This window comes from Epinephelus lanceolatus, chromosome 9, assembly GCF_041903045.1.
Source record: "Epinephelus lanceolatus isolate andai-2023 chromosome 9, ASM4190304v1, whole genome shotgun sequence".
In the NCBI taxonomy this organism is placed as follows: domain Eukaryota; kingdom Metazoa; phylum Chordata; class Actinopteri; order Perciformes; family Serranidae; genus Epinephelus; species Epinephelus lanceolatus.
Window position 1 is genome coordinate 4,059,251 of NC_135742.1, and position 17,810 is coordinate 4,077,060.

The 17,810-nt window shown below is 41.9% G+C and overlaps 1 protein-coding gene across 2 annotated transcripts in view; it reads left to right on the plus strand.

The window, feature by feature from the left end:
• Positions 1-17,810, plus strand: part of LOC117252484 (spermatid perinuclear RNA-binding protein-like) — a 150,687-nt gene that overhangs the window by 42,932 nt on the left and 89,945 nt on the right. For both annotated transcript variants that reach the window (XM_033619443.2, XM_078171180.1), the window contains exon 2: positions 13,124-13,241. In XM_033619443.2, the coding sequence (XP_033475334.2) occupies positions 13,239-13,241 (3 nt within the window). In that variant the 5' untranslated portion in view covers positions 13,124-13,238. The remainder of the gene's footprint in view (positions 1-13,123; positions 13,242-17,810) is intronic.

The following is a 17,810-nucleotide window of genomic DNA, read 5'->3' on the forward strand; positions in this document are numbered from 1 at the left end:
GAGTGCATTATAGCAGCAAGAGTGGATGCATTTTTAGCAAGACTGCAGTCTGACCTCTGACTGCGGTGATGTTACAGCCTCATGCACACTGGGAGTAGAACTAATAACCCCGCTACCTTGCTCACAATTGAAGCTGTCAGTCAGCTTTTAAAAAAACTGCGTTGAGCTGTTTGTTGCATGAGTCAAAAACAGTGATTTTCTTTTTGTTTGTTCCTCTGAAAGCATCAGTCATACGTCAGTAGACTCTCTGACACTCTGTTAGCCTGCCGGTTGTGCTTCTAATCTCCAGCTGTCTGTTTGACCACAGGTTAACTGCCCCTTCTTACTTACCCTGCAGGCACTTTTCAGGATATTACAGGGCGTCTACAGGTCCTTTAACCCTTTGAAACCTGAGCAAATTGACTTAATTTCTTTTTAAAACATGGGAAGAAGGCAATGAGCAATAAAAGAAGAAATGACCCAAAAAATTAGCATGAAATCTGTAAAAAGAGAAAATTATTAAAAAACAAGATAATCAGCAAAAAAAACAAACAAACAAACAAACAAAAAAATCATAACAATTCTGTAACATAATTTTAAAATGTTATAATAATAATAATATTAAATGGAAAATGTAGTTTTATCCTTGCATTTTTCTTTTTTCCCCAGTTTTTTTTATTTCCTAAATCTATTTGGTTTCTTCCTTTTTGCAATTTGTGAGGCCTTTCTTGCCAAGTTGCTCAGTCCTTTTTTTCCCATGTTTTTGAAGGAAACTGCACCAATTTGCTCAGGATTCAAAGGTTTAAATACTTGTGAAAGGTGTCTGAAAGCAGCAGAAAGAAAGTGATTTCACTCCAGGTATCAAAGGGTTAAAAAGTCTTAAAATGTCTTCAATTCAATGTTATGTCAATAAGGCCATAAAAAATAAAGTCATTAAATAGTCTAAGTATTGAATTTGTGAAGTCTTAACTACTGCAAACGTTTTATCTAATTTCATTTATCCGTTTTCTAATTTATCTTTGTGAAAATGAGTTAAGCCTTTCACTGTAAAAGTCCACATTTCGAATGTTAAAGATCTTCAAAAAAAAAAAAAAATACTGTAGGAGTTGCGGGAATGAACAGGATAGCAACTTTTGGCGACACACCTCTGTGGCCGTTTATTCACATGCTTCCACACACCAATCTAAACAACATGGCGTCACAATAACTTACGCTTTAACACCTCTCGCGTCCGTTACCATGGTAACGCTACAACTCCATCAAAAGTGCGTAACGGTTACTATACACCGTGCAAAACAACATCACATAAGGGTTCCGTGAATCAACAATATACTGAACCCACCCCGCACAGATTTTGAACTGGTCATGTTAATAATGCCATCCAAAATGGCTGGCATTATTGTGCTCAGGGATGGCTGTGATATCCCAGACCTAAGGACAGAATTTAACTGCATTATATCAAACCCAGACGGGGCTTTAGGCAGAACATATTGTTAATCATATCAAACACATACCTGTCGGCTAATTCCTGCTGGAAAGAGCCGGTTGCCAGAAACCCAAGAGTGGTCAGCACCTGTAGATGCACCGGTATGGCGCGGTTCCGGCGGGTCGATCCGTCTAACACTGGACCCAGTTCAGCACATAGATCCAAGAGCACTGCTCTAGGGAATCTTAATCCCCCCACAATTCACCAAAACAAAAAGTAAAGTTAACGCACTGGAGCCCGGATCACTCTACCCGCCCGGCTCTGCAACACCGGAGCAGGGGCTGGTGACGAGGTCTCCGCCTTGAGAAGCTTTTGGTGGCCTAGGGCAGAAGCCGGAGGGCGCCCCCGCCGTGGAGGCTGTGCTATATCAACTGTCCTTTTACTTCATACGAACGCTTACCTCTTGGCAAAATGTAGATTGACTTAACTCTAATAACCATACTACTATATAACACTTACCTCTGCACAAGACCACATATATACTTACCTGCAGCACTTACCTACGGTGGTTCAATAAGTAAAACATTACTTGTCGAAAAATCTCTCCTAAATTTGGTTAAAAGGTGTCTTGAACAGGTCTTAAAAAGCATTAAATTTAACTGCCTGGTACCTGTAGACACCTTGTATTAAACAAAATGTTAACTAATATATTTCAAGAGCTTGTCTCTGCTGTATATACTGTATGTTCTCTGTTGTATATATTGTATTTTTATATTTTAAGCACAATGCTGGAGGGGACAATGAGCACTCACTGCACAGTGTAGAGATGTGTTGTGCCAAATAAAAACCTTGAACTTGGACATAGAAAAGACTGAACAAAATCTCTGTTGAGAATGTTTTATGGTGCATGGCATTGTACTTTCTCATGTCTGTTATACGTGAAGATATTCAAATGTTGCTTGAGCTCAACTCAGTGAATTTATCTTACTTTTTTTTAGACTACGGACAGATTATAAGACACCAATCCCCTGTGAACAGATGTGTAGAACCCCCCTTTCACTTTTAGTCTTTCACCAAGAATTTATTCACTCCACTCTCACCACGTATTAAAGACATAAAATAGACTCAAAATATTGATTTAAAAAAATCCCTCTCCACTTTTACAATACAAAATACAGCTGGACACTGTATAAGATATTAAATTAAACTTTTAAATGGAATCTGCAGCACAGTTTGTGATGTTTCTCAGCTTACTATTCTGCTGTACAAAACATTTCATTTGCTTGATTAATTTTAATTATTTATGCCACTTATGCTAATAGTATGGAACTTATAGTAGGCTTTGTGCTGCAGGCAGTATTAAAGTGGATATATAAATATATATACAAATACCTTGGGGTCTTGCAGACAAATGAGAACCATGAGGAGACCGCAAGGAAGTCAGCCACAGCCAAATACTGACACAGATTAAGGCAGGTCCTGAATAGTCAGCTGAACGGAAAGAACAAGGTCCGAGCCATCAACACGTACGCCCTGCCAGTCATCAGATACCAGCTGGTGTAATAAGCTGACCAAAGGAGGAGATAGAGGCCACTGGTATCAAGACAAGGACGCTTCTCACAATGCATGGAGGGTTTCATCCCAAGTCCAGCACCCTGAAGCCTGAGAGGGCCAAGGACTGGTGAGTGTCAGAGCCACTGTGCAGGATGAAACCACCAAGATCCAGGAATACATCAGGATGATGACCCCCATAGATGAGCTGCGAAGTGAATACCTCAGGCAGCGGGAAGAGGAGGAAGAACCATCATGGAAGGACAAGCCCCTGCACGGCATGTAAGTAGCCGACAGCAAGAAATCCTTCCAGTGGCTAGAAAATGCCGGTCTGAAGGATAGCCTTGATCAGGGCAGTACAAGAACAGGCCCTGAGCACCAGATCCATAGAGGCAAGGGTCTGCCATAGCAGACAGGACTCCGGGTGCAGGCTGTGCAAAGAGGCCCCTGAGACGGTCCAGCACATAGTAGCAGGATGTAAGATGCAAGCTGGGGCCAAGAGGCACAACCAAGTGGCTGGGATAGTGCACAGGAACATCTGTGCCAAGTATGGACCAGAAGTTCTCAAGTCCCAATGGGACACACCACCAGAAGTGGCTGAGAACAGGGCTAAGATCCTGTGGGACTTTAAGTTCCAGACTGACAAGCAGCTGCTGGCTAACTGACTGGACATAGTGGTGGTTGACAAGGATCAGAAGATGTGACATTCCCAGCTGACAGTAACATCAGGAAGAAAGAGCATGAGAAGACTGAGTAGTACCATGGGCTGAGGGAACAACTGGAACAGATGTGGAAGGTGAGGTCCAAAGTGGTGCCAGTGGTAATCGGGCACTGGGGGCTGTGACCCCCAAACTGGGAGAGTGGCTCCAGAAAATTCAAGGTACAACATCTGAGGTCTCTGTCCAGAGGAGTGCACTCCTAGGAACAGCTAAGATACTGCGCAAACCCTCAAACTCCCAGGCTTCTGGTAGAGGACCAGAGCTCATCGTGGTAGTTATGTCCATATGTCCATCGATGTAGTATCACAAAGTATCCCAGCCTCTTGCATCACAGAATTTTTCTGGTGCATGAAGGACTTCTGCACTGCGACTTGACATTGCGATTGTTTGGGGGGCAGAATGAAGGACCTGCATTTGTCGGCGCCACCAGCGTACCTATGTTGTTATTTACGTTGTTACCACAGCCTCCTATGCGCATCAGTTTGTGATGTCTGGAGCATATGGCAACCTCTGAGCCTGAATAATGAAGCCAATGCGCCAAAAACGTGAATTCTTCTAATGGCCACATGAGGCTGGCTCTGAAAGGGAGTCCATCCCCGTAGACCTTCATTTTAAAATGCCCAGATTTACAGCAGAAATAAACATGTTTACAGTCAGGTACAAAAAACAGTTTCGCTCATTATAGCTACGGATTACGCATATTCAAGGGCAGACCCTTGAGTGACAGCTTGTCTGCAACGCGTCGCTATAGTCTATGGGTCACATCCATACCTTGCTCCTGCTGTGCCGTAGCATTGTTCCGAACTCTTATTGTTCCGACCTCTCATTAGTCCGACGTCCTGTTGTTCCGATATGTGATTATACTAGGCTATACTGTATTTGTGTACCATAGAGGATCAGCAACGCAACAAAAGTAGGCTACTGGTCGAGATGCAAGTGTCATAGAGAGGAGAGAATGAAACACCATAACCTCCTGTTATTAACTCTGGGGTTGGGGTTGTGTGGGGAGCTTTCCGCGGTGCTGAACGGCTCCCGGTGGGCGTATTTCTGCCTTGATGGTGCACCGCGACCGGCTCTGGGTCAGCTGGGAAAGGCTTGAGGCAAAGCAGGCTCACGGCTTATGTGTTTGTCACTTTCTTTTTCATTTTAACCCATTTTAACTCATTCCTAATCCTAACCAAGTGTTTTTTGTGCCTAAACCTAACCAGACCTTAACCACAGGGCATCATGATGATTTCGGAACAACGGGACTTTGGAACAATGGGTTTAATATGGTCGGAACAATGGGCTGTTGGACCAATGGGAAGACCCGCTCCTGCACAGCTCCACCCTCTCATCCAAATCAGGTCATTTCTGGCTGATGGTGGTGGATGGATGGTGACAACCAAAATGCAGAACTCGAGGCTTTAAAACAGGAGTCCACAAACCAATTAAATTCGATAGAACTTTATTTATCCTGAAGGAAATTCTTGTGCCAGAGAATACCTCAAATTATTGTAACAGTAAGTACAGTAACCAAAATTTTAACGATTCACAACCAGATCAGCCAGTGGGTTCCCCGGGTCAGGGTCACTCACTGGGCCCAGTTTTTTGACGATAGAGTATTTAATATATGGCAGAATATACAAATATACGAGATAAAAGTGTTTTATAGGAGCGGAAGTGAACTAACATGGTGTCCTCACGTCACAACAGGTGATGTCACTGTAGCTACCTTCATTATTTAATACAGTCTATGGTGGACAGGCAAATCTGATGTGATCACTTGCAAAGAAACAGTCAGAATGCAGCCTCAGTGTCTTGCGTCACAGGGAAATGAACCTCTCCCTGTGGCAGAGTCGATGCCCTGCTCAGTTGTAAATAAAAGATCTTCATATTAGTACTCCATGCACAACTTAACACAACATTTGTAACACACCACTAAACTGTAGTGAACCTAATTTTGCTCTGATGGCTTAATTGCTGCAACATTTGTCTCTGACTGGAGTTTAATGATGCTAATTGCTATTTGGTAAAATAAAAAAGAAGCTCTTGCAGGGTTTTGTTCTCGCTGAAGATCTGAGGTTGGAGTGTGTCGTTTTCATTTATTGTCTCATAATGTGGGCGTTGTGAGGCCCTCTGAGACTGTAACTGTGATAAAGGGCTATGCAAATAATCTTGACTCAGAGGGAGTCGATGCGTCTAAAGCACCCAGTGTTTATAGCGTTCACTCTACTGCCTTTTATTTATGTAAATCATGTCATTACCACTCTGTAGAGTTGTGTAGAAAGTCTATTTTTATTTAGAGGGGAAAAAACCATCCTTGCTTACATGTTCTCACTCTCTGGCCTGTTTTTTTTATATCAGCATTGTCTTTTTGTCACACGCTGAGCTCACCATCTGCTGCTGCTGCAGCACCGTCGACGTCCTTAAAAAGTCATTGCTGTATTCTTAATTATCTTCGTTTAATCGCCTCCCCTCTTCAGGGAGATGAAAGGTTATTAGAAAATGAGCCCACATGGGGGATTTATTAAATGTGCAGCACAATTCTGTATGCTGGTATAGACAGCCATAGATGGGACTATAGCTCCTGTTGTCCTTGTGCCATGTGCCGCAGCGTTTACTGTTTTTATTGCATTTTGGCTGAAATGATTGCTTCCCGTCTAACTTTTTCCTCTCTGTCACGTCTTGTTTGTTTGCACATGGCAGCTGAGTTTTTGGACTGTGTTTGATTTTAGATCCCAGTGCAGGTTTGCCCACTTCCAGATCTCATCATAAAGATTTGATAGAAGAAAAGAAAAAAGATGAAGAAAAAGACAGAGAGAGCTGGGTGATCTCACAGTCCAACAACTTCAAAAAGTGTTTGCACCCAAATGTATCAGAAATCTCTTTTAAAGGAAACTTTGCTGATTTTCAGCCAACTTTGTATCATAATCATTTGCATCCTGTAAAAATTACCTAAAATGCCTATCCAAGGCGAATCCAAACTGAAGTGACAGCTGTTATTGCTCCATTTTTAGTACGTGTGCATGCTTGGTTTCGTTTGAAAGTTAACACTCTTGGTTTTTTCCCCAACAGTCAGAATCACTGTAAGTGCTTCTGTCATTGAGTTATGTAAGTTTTAAATCTTCGCCTGAACATCATCTTGACAAAAGATGCTGCAGATGACTAAAACAGGGAGGTAAAACACAATAGGGCCATCTCATGAAGCCTTACACAGTCCAATTCTAAAGGAGATAACAATGCAACAGAAAATAAACATTTTACACATGTTTTTCTGAGGTTCTGTCCACGTGCTTTTAAAAAATAAGACGGTAAAACAATGTACTGAATGTGGGAGTATAAGTGGAAAAACTCATCAACAAAGACAATTTAGGAGCTTACTGTAAAAACACTTCTAGAAAACTTAGACTGATCCATTAAGACAACAGAGGAGTCATTTGTTTATAATTTCACTATATTTAAAACGGTCTGTGGGGCCTGTAAGGAGTTCATATCTTTTTTGGAGCCCTTGAGTTTCATTGACTACAAGACCCATAAGTCTCAGGTGAGGTGGGCCAATCGCTGACTCTTTAAATACCTCTGAAACTACAGGTAATGTATCCCTGCAGCTCAGGCCCTGGTATCACTATTGAGACCATAGCAACAGCACTGGAAGCTCCTGTTGGCTCAAGTGAGGTGTCAATCAAAAGGTCAGGAGTTCACTTCCATTTTGAGATCATAGCCGGTCAGTTTGTATAAATGCAGAACGGGAGACATTATGGATAATGTGGCGAAAAATGAACGTCTGAAATGATCTAATGGCAGTTCGTGGATCTCTGTGGATGTAACCATGTGTTTGGACGAAATGTTTTGCAGGACAATATGGATCTGTGGATTATTATATGATTGAGTTATCACTGTTAGTTTGTTAAGAATGCTGTGGTGGCTGTATCTTGAAATCATCAGCATCAGTGGAACAGCGAGTAGCGTAGCATTCGAATGATGTATCATATGAAGAAACTGTCTCCATCTGCTGGTGGGCCGTCATGATAAGGGTATGCATGTGTAATATGATGTTAATTCCACTACAGAAGACGCTCAGTGATCACCAAAATTAGGTGGGGAAAAAAAGTGGATATATCAATTAAAATATTGCTTATCGGCCAAATAAGTTGTTATGTATCAGCAAAAAATTCAATATCATGCATCCCAAGCTTGAGGCATTTTTAGGGTTGTCCGTCCATCCTGTCTGTCCCATTCTCGTGAACGCAACATATCAAGAATGCCTTGAGGAAATTTCTTAAATTAGGCACAAACATCCACTTGGTCTCAAAGCTGTGTAGATTTTGGTGGTCAAAGGTCAAGGTCACTGTGACCTTGTCAGTTACATTCTCGTGAACGAGATATCTTTTGAACTCCTTGGGGACGTGTCTTCAAATTTGGCACAAACATCCACTTAGACTTAAGGATAATCTGATTAGAATTTGGTGGTCAAGCCTCAAAGTCAGGGCGATAAAATTAACTTTTATCATCTGCCATTGGCTAGTGACCTCCAAAAATTTACCGGCCAAACATATTTTTCACCAGCCAAATAAAAAAATCGTGCCTTGTTTGACTAAAAATAGTTACCTTACATTTTTCGTATGAAAATCCAACTTTAGGAAAATCCAACCCTGTCCTCTGTGTTTCTTTGGCGTGCAAAGGCTGCAGCTCATCGTGTTGGTGTGGGGGTCGTAGGTCAACCATGACTGCGGCTGGCCCGCGTTGTCTAGTTTCCATTTTTCAATAAAATGCCGTGTGACATTTGTACTCCGTTTAACTGTCTGTTCTTCCTGTCCAAATCCAACATGTTCATCTTCGTTTTTCTTCTTCTGGCGGTGGCTTCACGGCAGAAATGTGTCGCCACATCTTGCTCAGAAGTTACCTAGAATGCCCAGGGTTCCGGTAGCTGACGTCATGCATTCCCGGCACACGTACAATAAGCCGCGAGGGTCAAAATGGTCTGACACAGCTGGTAGAAATGGTCGAAGCACATAAAAAACCCCACATGCAATTCAAAATTTTCCATCGGCCACTGGCGGGTGTGTGTTTTTGTTTTACATGCCAAACTCATTTTTTACCCGCCATTGGCGCTTGGCGGGTGTTAATTTTACGCCCTGCTCAAAGTTCACTGTGACCTTGCTTCTATCTCATTTTTCCCCCAGGATGTTATAGAGCAGCACCACCCGCCCTCTCTCCTCCACCACCACCACCACATGGTTTTATCTCACGGTTTTGGCCAAAACTCAAGAATTCTTACGCTAATTATGAAAAAATGTCAAACAAATGTCTAATTGGATAAAATAATAAAGTGATGACATTTTGTATCCAAAAGGTCAAAGGTCAACTTCACTGTGACATCATCATGTTCTGCATAAAACTCCTCTGGCCATTATTTAACATCACAGAAGGGGAGACATTTGGTCAGATACTGAATTGGTGACTCTAATCTTGAAACTGTGCTGGTTGTATAGATCTTCTGTGTGTGAAGCATCCATGTTTTCACTGACATGATGTAATCTGTCAGAGAAACCTGACGATGCAATTGCAGGGCGGTAATTCTTGTTTACATCTGGATACAACCTGGATTCACCTCTAAAGAGCCGCCAGCAAAGAGTGCAAAGCCTGAATTTTGAAGTTCTATCCAAACGTGTCACTTTTATTGGCGTCAAAGTAATCTGCACACCACCTTCCTCTCTCCTCCATCCTCCTCCTCCTCCTCAGCAGCCTGTCATCGGCAGTCAATTACGTCACATTTTCTCCTCAGAGATCAGAGCAGAGATGCAGCAGACAGGTGAGGGGGTGATGTATCATCAAACTGAAAACTGTGGCACAAACACACTCTGTCTCTCCTCTCTTCTTGTTGTCGGAGTGAGAATAAGGCTTGTTAGCATTCATGTGTTGCGTTCCTGGTCTCTCACATGTAGCAGCGTCCTCCATTATTGAGCAGTTGTAAATGCTTTGAAGTTGCTGTTTGGGGAGTTTTTGTTCCAAAGCAGGGCAGGAGCAGGAGCGTGCGTCTCTGAAAGGCAGAAATCTCAGCAGCTGGCCCAGTAATTGCTGTGTCGTATTGATCAACATCCTTTTCCCTGATATTTTTCTTTAAACTGTTGCTCTGTGTGATTCTTCTCCTGGGTGCTTAAAAATGATTCAGCCGACAGAACAGATAAGATTTGCAGCGAATAAAGGCAGAGCTGCAGCAGCGAGCACCATCAGCCGGCGCTGCTCTGTCATTGAAAACAAGGTCAAGGTGACGGAGAATCCAATTGACGCTCGGCTCAACCCCTCCGATTCCCCCGGGATGTTGTAGAGCAGCACCGCCCGCCCTCTCTCCTCCACCACCACCACATGGTTCCACCACAGGCTCAGGCTCACATCTCATTAGCATTTGACCGCGTGGGCAAAGCAAAGCTGCTTCATCTAATGCATTTAACTGTGAGAATATATTGTGCTTAATTTAATTAATGTGTTGGTGTGTGTCTGCGGACAGATAACGTTTAAACAATTTCACAGCAGCATCAGAATCAAAGGGGTTTGTTAAAAACTGAGTGTATTGTTAGTTTTAATCAGAAGTTTTTGAAATGTCCCATATTAAACATGAAGCCTCTGTTCTGTAAAAGCATTAACTCACCACAGAAAAATACGAACTGAATGATTTCCGCTGATACGACACGTGGTTTCACATCCTCTTTAATAAAGGGAGACAAGAGGGGAGTTATTCAGTGTAAATAAAAGGCCTGTACTGGACGGGTCTGATGATAATTTGTGCTGTAAATGACAAAAGAAACTGCACGAACAGTTTAAGATAATTTGGAAAATGTTTTGGACAGCTGTGAGAAACAATTTTAGGGATGATCCTGGCTACTAATTTCCCTGTCGACAAAACGAAAATTTTAATTAAAGCCTCAGTGTGTAAAAATGGTGAGTAACAGTGACATCAGCGGTCAAATTCTAGATTGCAGCGCTCACTCACGCTCACTCACCCCTCCCGTCGGGCAAGTGACGGTTGCCTCATAGGACAAAAAGCCTTGCGCAGACAGCGGAGTTTTTCGAGTTTTTCAGGAGTATCTAGCGACGAGGTGAATATTTATTTAGGAATCTAAACCATGTTACGATATGTTATAGCTTACCAGTGAGATATAGGTTATCTGTGAGATATATGTTAGGAGTGTTTTATTTCTAATTGTTTTGGTAACACGAGCAAACATTAGCACAGTAATGCTAAAATAACACGTTTTATGTGATAGTCACGGCACAGTGCGGCAAATATAGGTTGGTAGGATTATAATATATGTGTTTCCAGAGTGTTCTTCCACAGGACACAGGGAGATGAGGAAGGGGGAGAGGATGAAGACCAGGGAGAGGAAGGGGGCGTGGGGGTAGAAGCGGTGCAGGCGAGGAGGTGTGTCTCGGCTACCCAGAGGGAAGAGGAGGAGGAGAGGGTGGCAGCCTTCGCAGCAGCACGAGAGGAATCAACAGATTAGGCTGTAGGCTAGGCTAACCATTTAGCTGTAGCTCTGGGATAACGTTAGCCAAGGCTAGGATAACGTTAGCACGTAAACGTAGCCGTCACTCGAACTTAGACGAGAGGGAAAAGTAGTTGCAAACATGAAGCCAGAATGATTTTAAATTATCAGATTGAATTACCTGTCTAGCAGAAAGCAGGCAACCTCCACATCCTTTGTGAAATCCTTCTCCTTCAGGAGTTCTTTCCACCTGGAATAAGCAACGCCAATATTCACTCGCGTTTTGTCCCGTCCTCTCTTATCTGATCTTTTTCTTTTATTTGGTGGCGTGGTTTCCCTCTTACGGGGCAAAACACATGTGTGGTCCTCCATTTGAAGTGCGACAGAATCATAAAAGTACAAAGCAGGTTCACGCAGAAGCGCCCCGGATTGATCTTCACCTTAACCGTCTCCAGTGACGGCAAGTTCTAGGTAAACGCGAAAGGCGAAGCGCGTATATCCCTTTCGGCCACTGTATTCAAATATGGCGACGCAAGAGGGCAGCCTCCAGCAGACCGCGCCCTGCCTGTGTATATATAGAGAAATCATTCTAAGCCTATGAGAAAGCTTCCATTTGTATGTGAATTGCATTACACTTTAATAAATATATATTTATGAAAGCAATAGTTGATATTTGCTAATAAACAACCACGTAAATTACACATTGTAACTTTAAGGCTAGTCGACTGGTCTAAAAAGAGGGAAACACTCTCTTTTAAGCCTTTAATCACAACCCTCAACAACCATGTTGGATTTTAAATGCCGCTGAAGTACGAGACACTTTGCACCGTGCGGTATCAATGTGAACGTGAACATTCAGGCTCAACATATTGCATTAACTTCCTGAAGCTTTTACCTTCTACAGAATTCAGTGGAAGCATATCTTGCGAGGACTGTTCATTTGGTGTGCCGTTGGAATAGATATACTATTCGGTTATTATTTGATCCACAGACGGAGGGCACACAGGGAGCAGGAGAACAGCAGGTGCAGTGAAAGTGGACTGGATCTTAAGTTTGCTGTCACTCACAAACAGCTGCTCCTCTCATCCATCTATCTGATCTGATCAGCTCTGCTTGGATGGACTGATCAGTTATCCACCCCATGATTTGAAACTTCACAAACTGCTGCTGAGGGGTTAAAAAAAGAAGAGTTCCATCTGTGTAGTGTTCTTTCAAGTTTGTGGAAACATTTTGTGTTTGTCCCTTTTCTGTTTCAACCATCACTGTCCTCATGCACAAAGCCAGCTCCTAAAAGAAGCAGAAAAAATAACTTGACTGGTCTGAACAGAGCTCTGACCTCAGCCCCATCCAACACCTCTGGGATGAACTGGAACACTGACTGTGAGTCAGACCTGATCAACCAGCATCAGTGTTGAACCTCACTGATGCTCTTGTGTCTGAACGGGATCAAATCTCTGCAGCCAGATTCCAAAATCTGATGGAAGGACTGAAACTGGGAGAGTGGAGGAGATTAATGTTCATGGTGTTAGAATCACATGTTCATTCACCACATGTGGGAATGTTTGGGTGTCTATGTACTTTTGTCCATACGCGTCAGTGTGGATCTGCTGCAGCAGTTTGAAAACAATCTGTAGCAGCTTCTTGTCTGAAATCATTTTTTAATTTTGTTTTACATCTGTTGCAGATGTTGAGAAAATATGTCGGAATATTCATGACTAACAGTTGTGAAATATGCGGCACAATGGTTGTGAATCTGACATTTGGAATTATCATTTTAGCCTTGATAATGCAGCCCCACATTTGAAGCATTTAGCTGATGTGTATTCAGAGCAGCTTAGAGTAAGCTTTAAATCATGGATCACCCACATTATAAGCAACACATTACAAAGGTTAAAGCCGTATCGCCACGGCAACAAATGTATAAGCGTGCGTCCTCTGAATGTCTCACAGAGAAATAAAAGACAGTTTTTTTCTTCCTACAGTGAGACTCTGACTGAGAGGCCAACAGCTGAGAGACGTTTGACTGCATGAAGAGGCCGAGTGACGGGACCCTGGTCCTCACCTAGACCCCTCCCACGACCCCCCCACTGCCTGGACATGGTGAGCCTCCTGTTCATCTCTGCTCTTTGTTCATGTTGTGTGTTTTTAGCCCCTAATGGACTCAAACTGAGTCATGTGTGGTGTGTTCTCAAACCCTGATCATATTGGTGTTCACATTAGATAAATTGTCTTGTGAGTGGCAGCAGACACAAGTAGGAAGAGGTGAAAATACAGTTGGAAGTAAACAAATCTGTTTCTCAGAGACGGGTAACATAAAAAAACAGATTGATTAGCTGGTGAGTGTGTATTCCTGGTCATTCAAAATGTTGACTTCGTTGGTTAGGCTTCACAAACTGTAGCCATGGTTTCCTTTTTGTCCAAAACAATTAAGCTGATTTTGTTTGGAGCTCTCTGGCACCTGAAGAGTTTGACTGTCTGTCAAACGAAACCGTATATTGTAGAGATATTGGACTGTTTCAGGCAGCAGGATCACAAGTTCTGTACCATGTATAAAATGGCTATATCGCGAACATCGAGTATAAATGGTCATGTCCTTTTTTTTTTTTTTTTAAAGCCACCGGCATGAGACTCACTTGGCATTTCGGTTCTCTCGCTGTCTCCGTCTCACAGACACACAAACAAAGAAAGACTCACAAACAGGATACCGCACACAAACTCCTCTGCCCATTCAAATCTGTGTTTCTCAACTGCAGGGCCCTGAAACTCTAACTATTTCGTCATATTTTGCAACCATGGAGCACCACTGCAACTTGCACACACTATTAATATATGAACTGGAGAGCTGTTAGTGTGTTCGCAGCTCACAGTGAATACATCCTTAAGTTTAATGGTGCCACGGTAACAGTTTAACTTAATTAGTTCAACAATAATGTGAACAGAGGAGGCGTGTGTCCTTGTATCTGCAGAGCTCCAGACCGCAACTATTTAGTCACATTTTGTGACCATGGAGCACCAGTGCAACTTCCAAATACTATTAATATATGAACTGGAGAGCTGTTAGTGTGGTTCCAGCTCACAGTGAATAAATCCTCATGTTTAACATTTTGAAACTTGAGCAAATAGGGTTCTTACAAAAACGTGAAGAAGGCAGTGAGCAACGAAAGAAGAAATGACACAAAAAAGGAAAGTTAGGAACAAACAAACAAACAAACAAACAAACAAAGACAAGACCTGGAAAAAGTGCTGAAAAATTACAATTATTATGTAACATAATTTTAAAGAGATAATGATGATATGTTTAAGTATGTTTTTTCCCTAGCTTTTTTTTTTTAATAATAATTTTGTAAATCTATTAATTTTTTTTTTTGCAATTTGTGGAACTTTTCTCGCTAAGTGGCTCATTGCCTTATTTCCTCATGTTTTTGATCAGGGTTCAACGGTTTGAATACTTGTGAAAGGCATCTGAAAGCGGCACGAGTAAAGCAATATCGCTCCAGGTTTCAAAGGGTTAATGGTGCCACAGCAACAGTTTCACTTACATAGTTCAACAATATTGTGAACAGAGGAAGCGTGTGTCTTTGTATCTGCAGGGCTTCAGACCGTGGCTATTTAGTCACATTTTGTGACCATGGAGCACCAGTGCATCTTCCAAATACTATTACTATGTGAACTGGAGAGCTGTTTGTGTGTTTCCAGCTCACAGTGAGTGAATCCTCATGTTTAACGGTGCCTTGGTAACAGTTTAACTTCATGAGTTTAACAATAGCATGAGCAGAGGAAGCATGTGTCTTTGCATCTGCAGAGCTCCAGACCGCAACTATTTAGTCACATTTTGCGACCAGTGCAACTTTCAAATGCGGTTAATATATGGACTGGAGAGCTGTTAGTGTGGTTCCAGCTCACAGTAAATAAATCCTCATGTTTAACGTTACCTATAACAAAGAATTGTGTGTTTTTGAATCTGTAGGGCTCCAGACAGCTATTATTTAGTCACATTTTGTGACCATGGAGCACCAGTGCATCTTCCAAATATTATTAATATGATTATAATCACAGTGAGTGAATCCTCACATTTAACGGCATCACTGTAAGAGTTTAACTTTGCGTTAACTGCTAACAACAACTGTTGACCAGATGCTTCAAGTTCACAGCAAAAACACCAACACTTTCGGCCTGAGCCAAGCAGGGTGCTTCAAAATAAAAGCACCAGTGGCTACGCTTTGATTCATCTTAATTACTGCGGTACTTTAACTATATCAAGACAGTTGTTGCTTTATTTAACCTAATTGTAAATGTACTTCATTTATAATTTAATATTTTAGTAGTCTACAGTCCTTTAGAGGAGATTTCAAAATATCGAGATATATTGTGTATTGTGAAATAGCCTAAAAATATTGCAGTATTATTTTTTAGCCATATTGGCCAGGCCTACTTGAATTATACCTTGTGCCCCGCAACACAGACAGCCCTCCAAGAAATCTGAGTGAGAAGTAAGTTTTGATGAATGAATTCACAGCGTGCAGGCGCTGAAAATATCCCAACCCAGTTTGGTTAAAATTAGTGGAGCTTCTGTGAGCCTGTCAGCTGTTTACAGCAACACGGCCTTCGTCATTACCATCTATAACTGTGATGAATCCTAAATATAATGTGTGAATACTGCGCTGAAGTTTTCATAACAACAGAGGGGTGACTTTTATAATGCCAAATATTTTAAAATGTGATTTTCCTATAAAACCAGAACCTTTAGGTTTCCTCAGGTGGTTTAATGTGTGATGAGTCTCTTTCTTTGTCTCTGTAACACAAATAGATTCACCAAAAGTTCTGGAGCGACAAACTCTTTTTTGACTTGTGTTTGCTCTCCGACTGAATCTGAAAGCCACAGAGATTAGAAGCAGAGGAACATACTGACAGTGTACTTTCAAGGTGCATGGAGAAATGAAAAGTCTAAAGAGGTCAAGACTTCAGCAAAATCTGTGGTATAAAGAACTTTTTTTATTTCAGCTTGTGGCCTTCATCAGGGTCGCCACACAAGACATTGATGATTTGTCAGTGGTGGAAATATGATTTAGGACGACCCTGGTCTCACAATAGTTGTTTTTTATACTAAAGGTGTTGCTGGAGTTTTGACCAAGGTTAGCAAGATGAGTTGGTTGTTGTGGTAAAATGGTAAAGCAAGAAAAGTAGTTTAAACCCATCAAAAGTACTTATTTAGCAGTATAGGCGACAGGAAACAGGTTGCTATGGTGGAAACTGGGGAAAAGGTCAGAAAATAAGTCAAAGAAATGATTTTGATTTTGGATATATGGATGCTGCATATTTCTGTCTGACAGGCGTTCTGTTTTTCATGCCCAAACTCAATCTGACCACAACAGAGTTTTCGATCAGCGGTTATAGATAATACATATTGGGTCTTCCTAGGGCTGGGCAACATATCGATATTAAATCAATACTAGTCCAATGAGTGCACAGTTGCCCACGCACAGTTTCACATGGTGTGTGTTTGGGATACAGGTCATAGGAAATTGCAGATTAATTAGTCAACTGAGCTCATTAAGAAGAGCAATGTATTCAGACAGAGTTTTTGAAAAACGTGGGACAGACAGAATGACTGACTGACAGAATGACACACTGACAGTTTCCGTGATTATGTACAGCATACCATACCATGACTTAGTCATACCAAACATTAGAAAACAACACCAACATTGGTCCACAGGGGGAGCCACAGCGATCGGTCGCATTTTAGCCATTTTGAAGCATTTTTCTGTTGTTATAGCGCCACCCAGTTGCCAATTAGAGCTAAATTTCTCCAGTCACCTTGAGGCGTCCTGTTCTACATATCTACCAAGTTTAGTAAAAATCCATATGGCGGTTAGGCCTAGATAAGAAATGAGCTCTCTAGCGCCCCCATTTTGTTTGATGGGGTCAATAATGGAGGGGTCCCCTCAGATTATGTGTGGTCATATGCCTACAAAGTTGCGTGGTGATGGGTGAAACCCTTGAGATGTTATACACCTTTATGTGATGAGCCACGCCCTCCGCAATATTCATTGCCTTATAGAAGCTCAGTTTTAGTAAGTTTTCCAACTTTTGCCAAGAGGGAACTTTAGATATTGGTCCCTAGATTATGTTCACCCAGTTTCATGCAGATGGCTCAAACTTCCTAGGAAGAGATCCATTTGAAGTGTTTTTCAAAAAATTCAAAATGGCGGAAAATCTATATAAGCGGAAGTTATGGGTTCTTGAGGCAAATGTGTTCCTCATGAGGAGAGGCATCTCTGTGCAAAGTTTCATGTCTCTACGACATACGGGGCATGAGATATGCCCATTCAAAGTTTGACATTTCAGTCGGTTGCTATAGCGCCCCCCTTTGGCGAATTGATGTAATATTGCTTCATTGGCATCCTCCCATGACCCTCTACCACTGTGCCAAATTTCACATGGATTGACCAAGTCAGCGAGGAGAAAAACTTGGAACAGACACACAGACAGAGTGTTTGTCATTATATAGTAAGATTGTTGAGTTTCAATTACAATAGAAAAATGTTTGTTCAAGCAACAATAACTCTTCTGTTTTTGTTCCTTTCAGGCTCATTCTGACTGATAATAATGTAAATTCTGTAATCGGAGATACCGTGAAACCGCAATATTTTCTGAGACGGTTATCGT